Source organism: Chelmon rostratus, chromosome 6, assembly GCF_017976325.1.
Source record: "Chelmon rostratus isolate fCheRos1 chromosome 6, fCheRos1.pri, whole genome shotgun sequence".
In the NCBI taxonomy this organism is placed as follows: domain Eukaryota; kingdom Metazoa; phylum Chordata; class Actinopteri; order Chaetodontiformes; family Chaetodontidae; genus Chelmon; species Chelmon rostratus.
The window spans coordinates 16486184-16500920 of record NC_055663.1 but is presented as its reverse complement, the minus strand read 5'-3'; the positions used below and the strand labels follow the sequence as shown (position 1 = coordinate 16500920).

At 42.3% G+C, this 14737-nt stretch overlaps 1 protein-coding gene across 1 annotated transcript in view; it reads right to left on the bottom strand.

The window, feature by feature from the left end:
• Positions 1–14737, bottom strand: part of scaper (S-phase cyclin A-associated protein in the ER) — a 58351-nt gene that overhangs the window by 10461 nt on the left and 33153 nt on the right. Inside the window, exons 23-26 of the mRNA XM_041939503.1 lie at positions 13209–13324; positions 5450–5573; positions 3518–3747; positions 1711–1866 (exon numbers count right to left, since the gene is read on the bottom strand). Coding sequence (XP_041795437.1) covers positions 1711–1866; positions 3518–3747; positions 5450–5573; positions 13209–13324 — 626 coding nt within the window. The remainder of the gene's footprint in view (positions 1–1710; positions 1867–3517; positions 3748–5449; positions 5574–13208; positions 13325–14737) is intronic.

Below are 14737 nucleotides of genomic sequence, written 5' to 3'. Positions count from 1 at the left end.
CTACTCTTCCGCTCCCACTCCAGCTACAGTAAACATAGTATTGCCGTGACGTGAAGCTCATGGTAGTGACTTCAAGTTGGCAGATTGTATTGAGCTGCCTGACAAGGTGCTGAGTGCTTTGACACAATTAATCAAGACCTGCCTGAGAGGATTCAAGGTGATATGTTTGTTTGGCTCCAACAAGATGCCACCCCGTCGGTTAAAGGTATTGCGAACATCATCCTTCCATTGAACATCAAATTTTACAGCAAAGCCAGGGATACTGCTGGATGGAAAGAGAGGGCTCCAAGTTTCTTTGAACAGAAGCCTGACAGCATGGAGAAAAGCTCCATTTAGCAAGTCAAAGATCTCATCAACCCGTTTCACATTAGTGCGGGCGATTTAAACATTTTCATGGTTTCAGTTTTTTAAAAGATTTCATGCTAGGAGCTTCAAAAGATATTTAGGTGGAGAATCCAATCATAGAAGATGAACAACTGCAGAATCTTTTTGCACAACATTAAAATAACTTACAACAATTTATTAATTAGTGCCTGCGGGTTCAACTGGACCACACATTCAGCATGACAGCAATTAGTGCAATAATGTTAATAAGTCTTTGCAGTTGCAAAGCAGAAGACCCCAGCGAAAACCCTCGGCTAGCGCAGAAAGACAATTTAAGACTACTGCAGCAGCACCGGCTATGATTTGCAGCCATGTAGAATGGAGGGTGTGTGACCTCTGGATGGAACCTACAGTGCATGCTGATACTTGATGTTAGCCAACAGGCTCTGCGTGAAATATGCTGGTAGGCAAGAACACAGCCTCCTAATGCCATTATAATCCCCTGACACAGCAACTGGCATGGCTAAAATATTCTACAAGCCCACTGAGCATTCTTATATATGACACAGAGAATCTTGGCAGAACTGAGCTCACTGGCTGCTGTATTGATCATAACATGGGTCTCAGTATACCTGTAAAGCCTGAAACTATGTTTTCTCACAGATAATCAGAGACAAAAATAGTCATAGTCTTCTACTGTGCTGGTGTGAGCAGCTGGTCATTGTCACTGCAGCACCTTGCAGCTGGCAAAGTACAGTAACACGCAAGGCGACACTTAAAACGCTATGACAACATCTTGGAGTAATGTACTGCCAAGACGCTGGGTTGTCATGGAAATAACTTAATTGGCTTGAACGATACCTTGACCAAGCTTATTCCAGTTCAAATTTGATTGCAATGCTTGACATCAAAGCATTTCTGAGGCTGCTACCATGGTCAGCATTTCTTTTCCTTTTAAGTGAGGAATTGAGGTACTGATGTCCCTTGGTGTGACTGTGTGCTTAGCCTCTGTCAGCGGCGCCACTGAACCTCCCTGAGTGGAGGTCACTGTAGCACACGTGGGTGGGCTCCCCCCACGCTGCAGGCTAAGGTTTATGGTGAGTGACAGAGCGCTGGGTCAAGTAGATGCCTATCTCTATGTCCAGGAACGACAGCTTAGCCAGCTAGCTGGTCTGAGGAAACGACTTACTGGCTGATTGCAGAGGAGCCACAGTCTTTGTTTGAGTAACCATGAGTCCCTTCTTTATAGATGCTGGCGACATTTAAGAACTGACAGTGACTCAGTCTCTGTCATTAGATGCACAGAATAAGATTTGTGTGTGTGTTTGTCAGAGGAAGATCACGGAGATGTTTAAGGTGTGTAGTGGAGTAAGGAGACATGCTCACCGTCCGGTTACGACAAAACACAGCTTGCACATGCTGTGCAGCAGAGCTGAGGCTTGCTGGAGGAAAGCAGACATCTTGGGGTACTCGTCTACAGGACCTTGGACTGACAAGAAGCACCCGTACAGCTTGTCAATCAAACCCATGTTGACTACATAGCTGGAAGAAACACACAAGAGGAGAAAACATGCACTGGTTAATAGCATTTTCCTTAAATGCAAAAACAAATTTACTATGGTAGACTGCCTTTGTAAAAAGCTCATCTCACACAGGCAAACAAAGGCCTTTACTGTGCATACTTCCACAGTGCTGCAGCTGAAAGCGGATACCTCTCCTAAGTCCTCCACCCCCTGCTATTACGATGATATCTCCAATTTGTCTTTGCCAATGACAGGTCTCATGATCATGTTCCCTGTACTCTTTCAGCCACAAATCACTGCTAATAGTGTCATTAGAGGGCTGTTGTGCCAGCCCAGCTCTGGGCCCTTGACAGTCTGCTGACCCGGGGCCATCTTCTCGCAGCTCCGGTATGCCTGGACCTCTGGGCTCAGCTCAGACACCAACAGCTTACAAAAATCTAGAGAGCGCTACGGCTGCCAATCAAGGCTTTCTAGTAGCTGATGTGGTCACTGTGAAGCCACGGTTCCTTGTCTTATCTTCATCTTGACTCTTTACTTCTTTCACATACCTTTTTTTTGTTAGAGCTGTCACTCATTGAGGTCCTCTCACAACAGGTGATTATGACCGTTTTCAGACTCCACTGCAGGTCATCTGACACTTGAACCATGTCCCATTGTTTTGACTTGATCCTCTTCCACAGCTTTACTTGGGTTGAAAGGATCTTTCCTCACATTGACTGCTTTGTTCAATGGCTGCTGTTTGACAACCTGCTTGGTGGTCGAACTCGTCACTTGATGCGTCTCCTCAGTATGAACTGAGTATGAATTGAAAACATTAATGCCAGTGATACCGGACTAAAAGCATTGAAAGCTAAACTGAGAAACTGGTAATGAGAGGAAAGGAAATGGAGATCTCCTCTCTATGTGATATATAGGTTTGCATAATGGGAGAGTGTTGCAAAGCTAAAAATGTTTTGATCTTTTGTCCTTCCTTACTAGCATGTACATTATACAAGGCAGTTGAAGTAAATCTTGTGCTCGTACTTGGGATTACCAGTCTGACGACACCATTTTTCTCAGGCCCTCCCCTGTCTCCAGGGTTACGACTGGGTCAGTGGATGAGAGTGGTGGGCCTGTGCAGCTGCTCCGTCCAGATGAATCATGGCTTGTGGGAGGGATGGTGGAAAGACTGCACTCTTCCACACGGCTTCGTCAGGCTGGGCCTGCCTTTCCTCACAACCCACATTTCTACAACAGAGCCCCGACTCCTACAGGCCAGACCCACATGGCTAGCTCCAACGGTAGGTTCAAGGAGACCTTTCAGAGCTTTGGAAGTTCTCTTTGTTTATGCTACTTTGTGTCCCCCCTGCCAGGAATGGATTTTACTTGAAATGTGGCACTGAATGTGTGGAAAAAGTACAAGCTGGACGGATGCCAGAGTACACCCTCACTCTCACACTACTCCCATTCTAACAAGACACCAGGTGGACCATTTCCAAGAGATCTGACATTTTGTCAGCCTATTCTTTAAATAAGGCACGCTGTTGAGGAAATCAGAGGTTGACCAACTCTCAACCCAGTGAAGAGGAGTGGAGGAGGGATATACTAAAGGAGGTAAAAAGGTCATCAGATGAGAAAAAGAGGTGCCATGTAGGAGGAGGAGAAGCAGCGTGAGAGGAGCACAGAAATACCTGATTAGGTCTTGTGTTCGAGTGTTGAAGGACTCTGTGGAAGAGCTCTTGACCTTCACATCTGGGGAGGAAATCCATGTCTTTTCGCCTTGTCCGGACTCAGAGACATGTGGCCACAGAGACCCAAGGATGGTAGCGATAGTCTGCAGCAAACCTGTTGTCAAACCCTCAAAGACTTGTTTGTTCACACTGCGCCCAAAAACGGATTTGTCCTCATCTGGAACATAAAGCTGCAAGAATAGAAGGAAAAAGGACGTTTAGAGAAGGAAGTCTACCTGTAAATTGAGCAATTAATATTCTTTGATTAACTTGATGCTGGCAGCCTGCACTAAAAATCAGACAGCATCAAATGCCATTAGACACAATATCAAAGTGTAGAGGGAAACAAAAGACAAGTCCATTTAACCCTCAGCATGTGCATTAATGGCCATTCAATTAACACAGACACTACTGTTAAATGCCAAGTTTTTGCAGCAAAAGGCTTTTTCCACACTGTTGGTACAATACTCAGTTTAGTGAGTTGATTATTCACCAGCTTTAGGCCACAAATTAGTTAAAAAAAAAAAACCAAAAAAAAAAACCTGTGATTTGGAATAACCACAATAAAAAGGCACACAGCAAATGTTTAAGGCACTTCCTCAGCCACACAAAGGACAAAAAAAGATGGTGTAAACAAGTAAAGACGTACTATAAACACACTGCATGCTGACAAGATGGAAGCCCAAATAAAAAGGCTGTAGAAAGAAATCAGACAGTGTATTCAGATGAGCGTTTTTCTCCTTTGCATTTCCAAACTAACACAGGTCCACTTCTAAAATACAGTTCTATCATTTAGTGGAGAACCTTGCATAGATAAAACCTTCAAACTTCTCATTTGGTGAAATGGTTGGGGTGAAAGCTGACAGCATAGGTAAATCCACCGACATTCTCCACAAATCTAATTAAAAGGGTACATGCTCATATGGCAGTGCAACCCCCACTGCTTTACTCTACTGCTCACACACATGCATACCAGAACATAGACATGCACGTGAATACACAGTCAGTGAAGCAGTAAAACACAACAAATACAAACACTTTTACATTTTTTTTTGTCTGAGTCCTAAATTAAATCAGAACTTCTTAAAGCAGGAGCATGAATAATTTTTTAATTGGCATTGAACAAATGGGGAAAAGCTAGTTTGTCTCCTGCAGTGCTGCTGGATATGTCAGTCAGCAGAGCAGCTGCTGGAATATGTTTTATATAAACTGAAGCATACAGGCTAACCTCTCCCTGTGTGCCCTAAGGAAACGTGACTGCTTTGGATTGGAACTCGGCACTGGAGAAGGAAGCCCCAGTAGAGTTCATGCATGTACCGCAACCCTGTGCCTTGTCCTGTCTGTGTTGTGAGTGCAGGCGGCCCCAGCGAGCCGCCACCGTTAGATGTTTGGAGTGGACTGATGTTTACAGTCCTTCTTACAGAGTGCTGAAGGATATGGGCTGACATGTCGCCGCAATGCAGCCTGCCTGCCTGCCTGCCTGCCTGCCTGCACTCTCACATTCCCTCAGTGAGGAGGCATCTGTGGAGAGGTTGGGCAACGGCTTGTTACTCGCTGGCTTGTGTCTCGCCCTGTCTTTCATTAACACTGTGGCAGGAACTGACACCAGCAAAAAGGCAGGGTTTCTCAGTGGTCAAAGCACCGTATATCAACAGATGAACGTAAAGAAAATGAGGAAGGTTTAATAAAAGGCTAAATTTATGTGTGGCTCTGTTATAAGGACTGTATAAAGCACAGTAAATGTAAAGGATACTTGGTCTAATTAACAAACTGAAATGATGCTGTTGGCACAAACATAGGTGTTGCACAAATCTTGAATCGCATTGCATCGTATATGTAACATTTTGTTTGTGATGGCAAATTAGTTCTTAGTCATGGGATGAATAAACTTACTGTTAGCTGATGTAGTAGCAGGTCCATGAGGAGTGCTATCTTGTTGCTGAACAGCACATAAGAGCAGTTGAGGGGGCAGCAGGAACATGCCAGGTAATAGGTATTGACAGCAGCACAGAGGGATCTAACACAGAAAGATCACAAATATTAATCACAAGTTAAAAAAACAAAACAAAACACACACCTCAAGGCCAGCCACTACAGCCCTTGCAATTTGTTAAAGAAACACTACCACTGGGATGTAAATGTCTAGCCCTGGGCACTGACAAGACTATCTGCAGTCATCAGGAAACCAAACACACTCTTCTGTATTTGTGGTTCCTTAAGGGTGCAGTTTGTCTTCACAAGTCAAAAGCATATCTCACTGACAGCGCGAGCAAGGAAACCGATTTGAGGAATAAAACACTCATATCAGCTACTTATGCGGAGACTCCCCTTTTCTACAGCCACCGTCAGAGGAGCTGAGCGCAATCTCAGTCCCATCTTGGCTGAGACGGTGCAGCATTTCCGCTGGAGAGATAAAACTATTCCTCTCAGCAGCTCCTCACAGCCGCCAGGCAGCCCCAGGCAGCGGCCAGTGCTGAACCAGTCAGCATGCCTCTGTATTATGTCTGCTCTAAAACAACCCAGAGAGAAGATTAATGCTTCAGATAACTGACCAATCGCTCTGCTGTGACTGCTACTCCCCCTCGCCCCCATTTCATCAGTTAATATTTTCTGACAACTGTATATTTTAGCCATTGGCGGAATGGCGTGTCCTATCTGCTCACTGGGAGAGTGGAATCTGCCTCTCCAGTGCCTAAAGTAGGCCGTGTTTATTTCAACTGGTAAACATTTTGATATCTACCGAAACCTTCACATCTGCTGTGCGTTTTCGGGCAAACCACGCTGCCATAGTAAAGGAAAATAGATTAGGCTGAGGCAGACCCAAGTCTGTCAATAACTTCCTCTATTCTTTGCTCTGCATATGCTAGTGGGCACATCAGTTGCTTTGCCGCATCACTATTGACATTGCAGAGTAAAGCTGTCAGACGTGGAATGTGGTGTTAATGTGAGAAGCACTATATTTTGAGTGATCGGCTAGTGTCCAAATCCGACATCAAAGCTTACTTCCGTCCACCTGAAAACAATAACAGAGCAGGGCCTTTTTGCAAATTGTTAGTGTCCTATATGGCAGCTATACTGACAGTAATTTCATTAAAGAATAAGGACGGTGGAAAAAGTTAAACCATAATTGTTAAGTGCAGTCTGTGTGAAGCAAGAGGTGAGGTACATGTAACATGAGATCCCAACCAAACTATGCTGTGTGCAGCCATGCTGCATCTGGACTCTGATTCTCTAGTGAACATGGGACAAAGATCAACTTCTATGCAAATCCCAAAAAGACAACACAAGTACTTTTTCTCAAATACTGTTGTATAATTACACGGTGCACACAGCTTATGAAACTCAAGCTGTGGTAGGTGCCACGTACATTCCTTCAAAGGACAGGAGTTACTTTAGGCGCCTTAAGTCACTATCCTGGTATTTAAGATCATGTCCCTGTTGAGTAAAGTACACAATAGTAGGGATATCATATGACCTATCAGAGATAAAATGACTTGAACACTGTCAAAAGAGGTTTCAGAACAGCCAGAAAAAGTTCATTGTGGTCAAGGGTAGCATTGAGGTTACACCTATGACGACTCAGATTTGGTGCTCTCTTCCTGCCGAATTTTTGTTGTATGAATTTTACAAAGTACACTTGGGAAGCAGCAATGTCACCATTTCTTTTACAACTGTTTCAATGCTGCCTGGAATGCTACCATGCAAGTCCTAAACTGATTAATTCCAATTAACTGGTGTGTTCATTCGATCCTGTTATCAGTTTTCTTTTTGTAGACCTGTAATGTTAAGCAATTTTTAACTTTCTGTTGAGCCCATTTGACCCAATAGTATATACCCATATAGCGCAATGATTTTTGAGTTCCTCTTGTCGCATAAAGATTTGCTGTATTTAAGTTTAGTTACAGCTGCTGCAGCCTGTGTCTTTGGTTCATGCTGTATTTCAAACATTTGGTTTTTGCAAAATAGTGCAACATATAAATGCATCGATACAGCATATGTGGATAAATAGTGGTTTACACTTGAATCAGCATATTAAACAGGGCAGAGCTTTTAAAGAAAAGTTCAATTTCATTACAGAAAAGAACAAAGCAGTACTACACACCAGTGACATAATGATTTTTTAAAACTCTAATTCAAAGTATGGGTGTCTTTTTCCCCCAACCTGACTACCATACTTTAATTAAATCACTTCACTTCTGTCAAGACAGAAGTCTGGCCCTCAGAATCGACTCACTCAACTGCTCATGTAATGAGCATGCAATTGCTTTGTAACACAGCTAATCAGGCTTGTCTTTGGTCATCTCTGAACAAATGAGGAGGCTGTCAAAGACATGTTTGAGTTCTGCCCTTACACCAGCTTGTACAATGAACCATCACAGTGATCTGTCTTTGGTTTCCTCCCACCTAATTGAGCTTGATGAGCATGACACCTGATAGTCTGCCCTCTCTGGGAATCTCACTATCTCAACACCCCTCAATGACAGCTCCAGTGAAAGATTTTAAGGAACAATTTGGTAAAGTGCCACGCCGCTCCGTCTCATGTTGCGCAAAAACTTTGTGGGGACTGATGTGTGCCAGTCTATCAATGCAGGCAGCATTCCTCCACCTACACCACTATGGGGTTCCCATTACACTGAGAGCTTGTGCTTCACATGTCCCCGGTGCATTATCACTCTAAGGACAATTTGGCTTTGAAAACAGAAACAATAAACAAGTTTTAACTGGTGAATCCAACATGATGGATCTGACGCTGATAAAAAGGAGATAAAGTGAGACGCAAATAATGAGCGGTGTAATCTGCACACCTACACTAAACAGCTTAACCTCACACAGCCAGGGAATACCATTTTACCAGTAAAGCTATTCAGATCCAGAGAGAAATGAGGCCAAGAGTTAGAGGGATGGAGCACACCTGATCCTGTCTTGCCCCCCCTGCAGCCCTCTGGGGCCCTGCCTGTGTGGCCAACGGGTCTATACACAATAAGGTGGAGGGGCTTGGTGGTCGGGGGGGGGGGAGTGCAACTGAGCTTTAAATTTTAACTCCTAATATTTTAAATATCACACAATTTTAGGTAAAGGCTTATTGACAAGGCTAGAAAAAGGACTCAGAAGATGAAACTATTCCTGAAGGTCAGGGTTTGTTCGCAACACAGCTCAAAAAGCATCCAGACTTCACTGCCGGGTTAACTCTGCAGGATAAATCACAAGTAACACACATAAACACAGTTTATGGGAGCGGGGAGATATATGGTTATGGATTGTGTCTGTCTTTCAACAAAGTCCATTTATTATAGTGAATAGCCAACTCTCAATCAGCTGACAACAGGACAACAAGCATGTAAAAGGCTCTTTATGCTTTTTGTCACTGCCTTGAGTTATCAACCTTGAGATCTGTGCTCCTCAACCCGAGTCTCACATTTCACGCCCTTTCTGTGTGTTTCCTATGTGCGCAGTCAAGCCTGACTGGAGCGACGCTACAGAAATCTGACCAACTTCCAGATCAGGTTGAGTCCCTGCCTCTTAAACAGGGTAAATTTGTGTTCAGGGGAAGAAAAAGAATCCTAAGCCAAAATAAAAGGTGAGGAGCAAATCCATTTCCTTGTGCTGTCAAACAATCCCTTCATTCACTGCTATCTAAATGACATTTAATTTGATTCTGCTGTTGATCTCTCTGATACCCTGAGTGCTTCTAAGACATCTACTCTGTCTGTCGTGCCACACTGGCCAGGTATGAAGGAGGGGAGAAATCTGATGAGCCGTCACACACCATCATGCACAGAAGCATGAGTGCCTGCATACACACACACATACACATATATACACACACACACACACACACACACACACACACACACACACACACACGGTGGAAAACATCCTGAAATAAAACCACAGGTAGCAGGTCTGATTTCACAGGATACACCAGCTCATGTGAGACAGAGGTGGAAATACAAATTGGGTTAACATGCGACGTCCAAGGACTCCTAAACCCTTCTCTGGAGATCACCTGTTTGATTTACCATCATAGCAAAGCAAATTATCAACATGGAGTGTGAACAAAACCTTTTGAATTAGATGTATGCTACCCTAATGATCATTGACGACTGCCTTTTTTCTTGTTTGGCTTTAAGAAGCAGTTGTGTACAGGCAGCTGGAGTCCAGTGCAAAGTCCAGTTATAAGCAGTACATAAGTCTTTCTTTGTCTCCCCTCTCTCTTCTCTTCAGATACTTATACTGTATATACATTACTGATGCTGGTATATATGATGGGTTATATGCAGGGGCTCTTCTAATGCAGTTTTGACCACTGAGTGCCAATTTAGGAAGCCGGCATATGATCGAGTGCCACGAAGGACAACCCATGAACTCATAGGATTTGTCTCATAATGGCGTTTTAACATTAAATTCCTTGAGCACTGAATTCAGGAGTAGCATGTGGTAATGTATGACTTATAGGCTATTGAAAAGTCACCTTTATAAGAGAGCTGAAACAATTAGTCAATTAATTGATCAGGGTAAGGGCTAGGGTTACCTTTTATTTATTCAAGTTATCCTTTAAGCAAAAACGCTCTCTGGTCCCAGTGTCTGAAATGGGAATATTTACTGCCTTTCTTAGACTTCAATGAAAATAAATTGAATAGATTTTGATTTCAGTTAATTGAGTTCTTGGAACTTGTTTTTCTTTTTACTATTTTCTGAAAATTTTCTGTAAAGCTCAAACAGTTAATTGAAAAAAAAAAAAAAGTAATTTGTGGCTATACTATTAGTTGTTGCCCTTAAGCATTTTAATAAGCAGATATAAATATTTTTTTACAATAGCATTAAGTGATTTAAGCATATTGAAATCCATGAATATGAATTACAGAGACTAAACTTAAAATGAATTTTGTTCCCAGAAAACTGGATGCTAACATTTGGGACGTTATTTTTTGAGATATCATCTCTCCAGCTGAAACTAATGACAGTGGCTGCACAAACCCTGATCTAGACATTCCAGTGACCACAGGGTTACACCAGGACATTAGCAGAGCCTCGTAGAGGAATTAGCTCATTAATGTAATGGTAACAATATGGAATCGGGCCCCCTGGGGAGAGATATGGCAGGAGCATCTCCGCAGCTGCCTTTTTTGTAAATCGCTCAGCTTATCTGGTGGGAGGAGGTGATCAATACGGCAGCATCACTGTAAACAGATAATGTAGCGCACTCTGGGGCTAGCGTCCGTATGGCAGCCCATTAGGCCACACAGCCATCCAGATGACGGATAGTGATAAGTAGACAGCCAGGCTGCGTCCTTGTGTTGCATCTCATCACCAGCTCCCGACTACACTGAGCTGACTGAGCGGCATCACAAGGTCAAAGTGCGACCCCCTCCCCTGCATTTTACATGGTTTACAAAACGAAAAAAGGAGTCAGTCAGATTTGTTTGAGTAAAATTCTCACTTTTTTCAAATCTGCACGTGGATTCATAAAAATAAACCAGCTTTTATTAACACACACAGCTGTAGCTGTAATAACTACATTAATTTATCATCGCACATTCTAAAAGGTACAGAAAAAGCTGTTTCAAGCTACTGTACAGACCTTATTGTACACAATACCTGAGGACAGGATAAAGGCCTCCAGAGGGCTGGGTTGATGTGTTCATCACTGAATTATCTATGGTTCAGGTCTCAGCTCTTAGCTGGCAAAGCCTCAAGGGTCCAGCCGTATTAGCAGCACAGGACTAACTGACAGGCAAGCCGGTGAACAGCGGTATAAAGATTGATTCTAAACAAGCTACTAAAACAAACTATTAGGCCTTGGACATACCGTAGTGTGTGTGTGTGTGTGTGTGAGAGAGAGAGAGACTGCTGTTAATCTCAGGCTTGTGTAAATCTCTGCAGTAAAACCTGTTTAGCCATGTGGGGACGGTTCAGTTTAATTAAGAAAGAAAAGCTAATTCAAGACCATTGTTTTATAATTTTTCATCACTCACTTCAGAGTTTGATTGCGCTCGTGTTCAGACGACAGAAACACGAGTCTAACATTCGCCACACGTTCCTTTGCCACAGCATGTAAAGACGACGTCTTAAGAGTTGAGGAGTTATTGTGTGTACTTAAGCTAACGTGCCGTCAAGCAAGGATGTACAAACAAACTCGGCAAACAAACGCTTTGTGCAAGAAGACAGTCTCTCCATTTAAGATAATAACATTTCTTCGAATTCAGAAGTGTGCTTGAAATTCCCTCAGATTACAATGATTGAGGAAGAGAGAGTACAAAAAAATCAATATACATGTGATGCCCTTTAAAAGCCTTATAAATATAAGAAGCATTTGTCCATTAGCAGAGATTCAGAGACCAGTAAATGCTAATGAATGGGAGCGCAAGGCCATTCGAGTCCATTACGGAGTCCCACTAGTGAGTACGGCAGCCTCTCTGAGGTTATCTACTGGCAGGGCATGCATACAGCAGACCCACAACTCAAAAATACTCTGCACTCTAAATGATAGATGGGACACGTGTGCTTTTTGTGTTCCGAGAGAGAAAAGAATGAACACAAATTGATTATGGAAATGGAAACGCTTTCCATTTCTAGAAGGGCAGTGCTGTTACTCATTAATACATTTTGAGGATATTTATTGAGGTGAAGCAATTATAAACAGTGCTGAAGTAGGTTAGTTGAGATTAGCTTACTCATGTCATGGAATTGCAGAAAGAAATCACAAAGAGGAAATAAAGGAGTGTGTTGTCAGTAGGGTCAGAGAAAGGGTACAGTCAAAGAGAAGTCATTGGGAAGAAGGACTGTAACAGCTGCTCGAGGCCATGTGAATGTACAGCGAGGAGCAGACAGACATTAAACAGTGTGGATCACTCAAAAGTGTTCCTCTCCTTTAAGGTTTGACAACTCAATCAGAAATGCAAAAATTAAATCCGTTCATACTATCATTATTCTTTCAATGTTTTTCTCCACACAAAAATCCTCTAGTTTATCTATATATAGCCAAAGAGATGTGTAAAACCTTGCATTTCTGTGATTGAGATGTACAGTCAGTTATAATTAATCAAATCCATTGCTGTTTTTTGATATTATTTACTATGTATAGATTAATAAAAACATGTAAAATAATGCAGAGTTGTAGAGAGAAACTTCTTTTCTACTCATAAATACATAAATAAAGCCAGTCCATATGTTAATTTCTGTTATTTGTGTTATCTATTTTAGAGCAAGGGTGGATCATCATTAAAGTACTGTCATCATCATAGTTTTTTCAAAAACACAGGCACACGGGGAATATCTGTCATTGCAGAGAATCACTCCACACCTATTCCAAACCTGACAATGGACCTGAATTTAGACTTGCATCTAGTCAAAACCATCTCTTTCACTCTTGGCTAAAGTCACTACTGATCTGAACAACAACTGGTCAGTATTTCAGAAATTCAAAGTTCAGATCATAAGATAAAGAGACAGCTCACCCTACTGGCTTGAAACAGAAACTTGATTAAGTCATGATAATAAACAGACGGGCATAGCAACTGTTTTTTGTTTTTCACACGTTGTGTGATAAATCATAGATAAATACCTGAGCACACCATCTCCTTTTATGTATTTAAGTATATCATTGTGTTAATTAAAAATGTAAGTGGTTGAATTTGGTGAAAGTACTCACTTGAGAGGAATGCGAGGAACTGCAGTGGGTGTGGAAGCAGCAGTGATGACCTGCAGAATTTGTTCCAGAGCCGACAGGCCGCCGCCCACTTGGAAGGCCATTTGGTCTGCATTGTTCTGTTGAGGCAAGGACAGAGAGGGAGACAGAGTGAAACAGAGGTACAGTCAGGGGACGGCGAGCCACAGGCTGGACAGGGGATTACATGGCCCTCACCAGAGAGGGAACCTCTCTTTCTCCTACAGGGGCGAGGGATTGAAAACTGAAACAAAGTGATCCCAAAAGTATTCCTGGTTAATCTCAAAAGTGCACAACCTGACTCCGCCCCGCCGCAGTCAAGTTTCAGTGGAAGGCAAATGCTCTGCAGGCTCCAGTTAGCACCAGGGTGGTCTCAGTGGATGACCAGACTCAGGTGAAACTGAGAAAATGCCACTCGGCTGAACAAAGAGCAGGCCAATTAGAGAAGTTTACAATGAGAACAATCATGCTAACAGAACAGGATACAGGAAAACATGCATTCTTATCATAGTCAGACCTAAATTGATAATAGGTTCACTTTAGTGGAGAAAGGTGCATTTATATTTTTGACTATTTGCAGAGCTAAAACAGCTATATAGACTTTTCTTCAACCTTTAACACGATGCAGCCTCACACTTGCAGAAGAGCTTCTCTCACACCTCTAGTAACCTTGGATTTGAAAATTTCACACTGACCGCAGACTTTTCTTACAACCTGAGTTTGTGTTTGTGGTCCCCTCTTAAATTAATGATTTGCCTGTAATGGCTCTTTTCAAAGTATTTTTTCCCCTGTACTGTCTGACTCCAGATCTTAGAGCAGATCATAAATACACAAATGAGAGGGCAACAGTGGACATGTAATGCCAATAATACGGCAATGACTTTCAAAATGGGTATATTAAATCCCACACCTGCTGCAATTATAGAAAATCAGTGGACAGTCTAATAGCAAATAGCAGATTAACTGTTGCTGGTAGAAATCTGTGGAGATACAATTTGAGAGATACAGTTCAGCTTCTTTTCCCCCATGTAAGAAATAATGTCAATGAATGTCAATGGTAAATGAACATGCCCTACTTGTGGCATTTTAAGCTTAAAATAGAATGGAGAACAGCAACTTGTTAAAGAGACATATGATGAGGGAAGTTAATGTCATTTGACTTCCCAGTCGCTCTCAAAGAGCATGTTAAATCACCTTGTTAACTCAAATAAAGCTACCAGTGACATGTCAATCAAACTGCTTACTTTCACTATTAAACTGCTTTTTATGCCCATATGACCTTTATCACTCTCTTGTGAATAAACTTGACTCCTTTTTGTTTTTTTTTTCCTTTTTTTACACACTTGGTCTACGCTTGTATTAGATTTATTAGGTACACATCCCTACCAGAAATGTATTGTTCCTCCAGTCAGTGAGGACTTCAATGAACTAAACCACCAAAAGTTTTAACACAATTCTGTAATAAAAAAAAAAGAAAAGAAAAAGAAAATCCAGTCAGCAGTAGCCCTATGGAT